This window comes from Tupaia chinensis, unplaced genomic scaffold (assembly GCF_000334495.1).
Source record: "Tupaia chinensis unplaced genomic scaffold, TupChi_1.0 Scaffold149184_1, whole genome shotgun sequence".
NCBI classification, from domain to species: domain Eukaryota; kingdom Metazoa; phylum Chordata; class Mammalia; order Scandentia; family Tupaiidae; genus Tupaia; species Tupaia belangeri.
In genome coordinates, this window is record NW_006209032.1 from 1,025,317 (window position 1) to 1,028,959 (window position 3,643).

The window sequence follows — 3,643 nt, forward strand, 5'->3', positions numbered from 1 at the left end:
GGGGCCAGTGCCGTCCCTGCCCCTGCCCTGAGGGTCCCGGGAGCCAGCGGCACTTCGCTACTTCTTGCCACCGGGACGGGTATTCCCAGCAGATCACGTGCCACTGCCGGGCAGGCTACACAGGTGAGTGGGAGGAGGCGGGCAGGGACGGGGAGGTGGTAGGGTGAGCACTCACAGCTTCCCCCGACTGTGCAGGGCTGCGGTGTGAAGCATGTGCCCCTGGGCACTTTGGGGACCCATCCAGGCCAGGTGGCCGGTGCCAACCCTGTGAGTGCAGTGGGAACATTGACCCCACTGACCCTGATGCCTGCGACCCCCGCACGGGACAGTGCCTACGCTGTTTACACCACACGGAGGGGCCTCGCTGTGCCCACTGCAAGCCTGGCTTCCATGGGCAAGCTGCCCGACAGAGCTGTCACCGTGAGTACGGTACATGAGGAGTGGCTATTGGGGCTCTGGCTTGGGCTCCCTTTGACTGGTGTGCTCATTTTGGCTGGCACAGGCTGCACCTGCAACCTGCTGGGTACAGATCCCCAGCAGTGCCCATCTGCCGATCGATGCCACTGTGACCCAACCAGTGGGCAGTGCCCGTGCCTCCCCAACGTCCAGGGCCCTAGCTGTGACCGCTGTGCTCCCAACTTCTGGAACCTCACCAGTGGCCGCGGCTGCCAGCCTTGTGCCTGCCATCCTACCCGGGCCCGAGGACCCTCCTGCAATGAGGTATGGGACCCCCTGTAGATCCCTGGGTAGATGGGACAGCTGTCTGCCTCGTCTGGAGGCCTCAGCCTGACAGAGGTTCTGCCCCTGCCTCTGTTCCCATCCTAGTTCACAGGGCAGTGCCAATGCCGTGCTGGCTTCGGTGGACGGACCTGTTCTGAGTGCCAAGAGCTTCACTGGGGAGACCCTGGGCTGCAGTGCCGCGGTGAGGGAGCCAAGGGAGCCAAGGGGGCCAGGGTGGAAGAGGATGCCCCAGGATGCCCTCAAAGGGCCCTAATTCTGGTCTGCCCTTTCCTATAGCCTGTGATTGCGACCCTCGTGGAATAGACACGCCTCAGTGTCACCGCTCCACGGGCCACTGCAGCTGCCGCCCGGGTGTGTCTGGCGTGCGCTGTGACCAGTGTGCCAGTGGCTTCTCGGGTGTCTTTCCTGCCTGCCATCCCTGCCATGCGTGCTTTGGGGACTGGGACCGCGTGGTACAGGACTTGGCCGCCCGAACACGGCGCCTGGAGCAGTGGGCGCAGGAGCTACAGCAGACGGGTGTGCTGGGTGCCTTTGAGAGCAGCTTCCGGGATCTGCAGGAGAAACTGGGCATCGTGCAGGGCATTGTGGGAGCCCGCAACACCTCGGCTGCCTCTACTGCACAGCTCGTGGGGGCCACAGAGGAGCTGCGGTGCGGATGGGCCTGTGGATACCTGGTGGGATGGGGTGGAGACCTGTAGTGGACCGGGGATAGCACCTCTCTAAACACCGACCCCCACCTTGGCATAGGCGTGAAATTGGGAAGGCCACTGAGCACCTGACTCAGCTGGAGGCCAAGCTGACTGAGGTGCAGGATGAGAACTTCAATGCCAACCACGCGCTAAGTGGCCTGGAGCGAGACGGGCTTGCGCTGAACCTCACGCTGCGGCAGCTCGACCAGCACCTGGATCTGCTCAAGCATTCAAACTTCCTGGGTGAGTCACTGGCCAGCTGGGCAGGTGGGCCAGGGTTGATTTTCAGCTGACTCTCTGCCTCTGCCCAACTTAGGTGCCTACGACAGCATCCGCCATGCCCACGGCCAGTCTGCAGAGGCAGAACGTCGAGCTAATGCCTCAGCCCTGGCGGTGCCCAGCCCTATAAGCAACTCTGCAGGCATACGGCGTCAGACAGAATCACTGATGGATGCCCAGAGGCAGGAATTCAACCGCAAACACCTGGCCAACCAGCGTGCACTGGGCGAGCTCTCTGCCCGCACCCACACTCTCAGCCTGACAGGCATAAATGAACTGGTGAGGTGCAAGTGTGGGGCGGGGCAGGTCTGATGCTCCTCCACAGAGCCCTGACTTGTCTTGTGCCCGGCAGGTGTGCGGGGCGCCAGGGGATGCACCCTGTGGCACGAGCCCTTGTGGGGGTGCTGGCTGTCGCGACGAGGATGGGCAGCCCCGCTGTGGGGGCCTCGGTTGCAGTGGGGCAGCAGCTACAGCTGACCTGGCATTGGGCCGGGCCCGGCACACACAGGCAGAGCTGCACCGGGCGCTGGCAGAAGGTGGCGGCATTCTGAGCCGCGTGGCTGAGACTCGTCGGCAGGCTGGTGAGGCCCAACAGCGGGCTCAGGCAGCCCTGGACAAGGCCAACGCTTCCAGAGGGCAGGTGGAGCAGGCTAACCAAGAGCTTCGAGAACTCATCCAGAGTGTGAAGGACTTCCTCAGCCGTGAGCCTCCCATGTGGCCCAGGCCATGGGGTTGTTCCCCGTGTCTGTGTCTCTCTGTGTTTATACTTGGACCTCAGGACCTGTGTGGATGTCCCCATGTCCAGTCTCTGAATCCTCACCCATATATGGGTTCCAAGTCCGCGTCTCTGAGTCTGTGCCCCTTTTGTAGTCCCTGTCCGTGTGGTTCCATCCCTTATGTCTATTAGCACACCCCTATCCCATGTGTGGTCCCTGAGTGCTCGTCCCAAGATTGGGTCTCCATGGCCATGCTGAAGAATCTGTCCTTAAGCCCTTGCCTGTGTCCCCGTAGAGGAGGGGGCTGACCCCGACAGCATTGAGATGGTGGCCACGCGGGTGCTAGAGCTCTCCATCCCAGCCTCACCTGAGCAGATCCAGCACCTGGCAGGTGCGATCGCAGAGCGGGTCCGGAGCCTGGCGGACGTGGATGCAATCCTGGCGCGGACTATGGGAGACGTGCGCCAAGCTGAGCAGCTACTACAGGATGCACAGCGAGCACGGTCTGACCCTGGCCCCGGCCCTGGCCCCGGCCCTGGCCCGTGGTCCTGAAACCTGCAGGCCCTGATTCCCCCTTCTCCCCAGGAGCCGGGCTGAGGGTGAGAAACAAAAGGCAGAGATGGTACAGGCGGCACTGGAGGAGGCCCAGCGGGCACAGGGCGCTGCCCAGGGTGCCATCCGGGGGGCAGTGGTCGATACGCGGGACACGGAGCAGACCCTACGCCAGGTGTGGCCTCCCTAGGGCATCAACAGGGCAAGGTTGTGGGCATGCCTCGTATATCTGTTTAACCCCGGGCCCACGCGTGGCAGGTACAGGAGAGGGTGGCTGGGGCCGAGCAGGCCCTGAGCTCTGCAGATGACAGAGCTCGGCAACTGGATCACCTCCTGGAGGCTCTAAAACGGAAGCGGGCGGGAAATAGCCTGGCAGCCTCTACAGCTGAAGAAACGGCGGGCAGTGCCCACAGTCGTGCCCAAGAGGCTGAGCAGGTGGGTTGAGGAGGTAGAAGGTAGAAATGGGAGGCTCCACCTTCCCTGGATACACCGCTGACCCTGTCTCTGGCCTCCACTGGCACAGCTGCTGCAGGGCCCACTGAGCGACCAGTACCAGAAGGTGAGAGCTCTAGCTGAGCTCAAGGCCCAGGGCGTGCTGGCTGCGCAGACAAGGGCAGAGCAGCTGCGGGACGAGGCGCGGGGCCTGCTGCAGGCCGCTCAGGACAA

At 63.4% G+C, this 3,643-nt stretch overlaps 1 protein-coding gene across 1 annotated transcript in view; it reads left to right on the top strand.

Moving 5' to 3' along the window:
• The window catches only part of LAMB2 (laminin subunit beta 2), a 13,343-nt gene that overhangs the window by 9,056 nt on the left and 644 nt on the right, over positions 1–3,643 (top strand). Inside the window, exons 21-32 of the mRNA XM_006171040.3 lie at positions 9–123; positions 196–420; positions 503–720; positions 826–922; positions 1,018–1,390; positions 1,489–1,673; positions 1,747–1,988; positions 2,062–2,410; positions 2,721–2,928; positions 3,011–3,152; positions 3,236–3,412; positions 3,501–3,638. Of these exons, the coding sequence (XP_006171102.1) occupies positions 9–123; positions 196–420; positions 503–720; positions 826–922; positions 1,018–1,390; positions 1,489–1,673; positions 1,747–1,988; positions 2,062–2,410; positions 2,721–2,928; positions 3,011–3,152; positions 3,236–3,412; positions 3,501–3,638 (2,469 nt within the window). The remainder of the gene's footprint in view (positions 1–8; positions 124–195; positions 421–502; positions 721–825; positions 923–1,017; positions 1,391–1,488; positions 1,674–1,746; positions 1,989–2,061; positions 2,411–2,720; positions 2,929–3,010; positions 3,153–3,235; positions 3,413–3,500; positions 3,639–3,643) is intronic.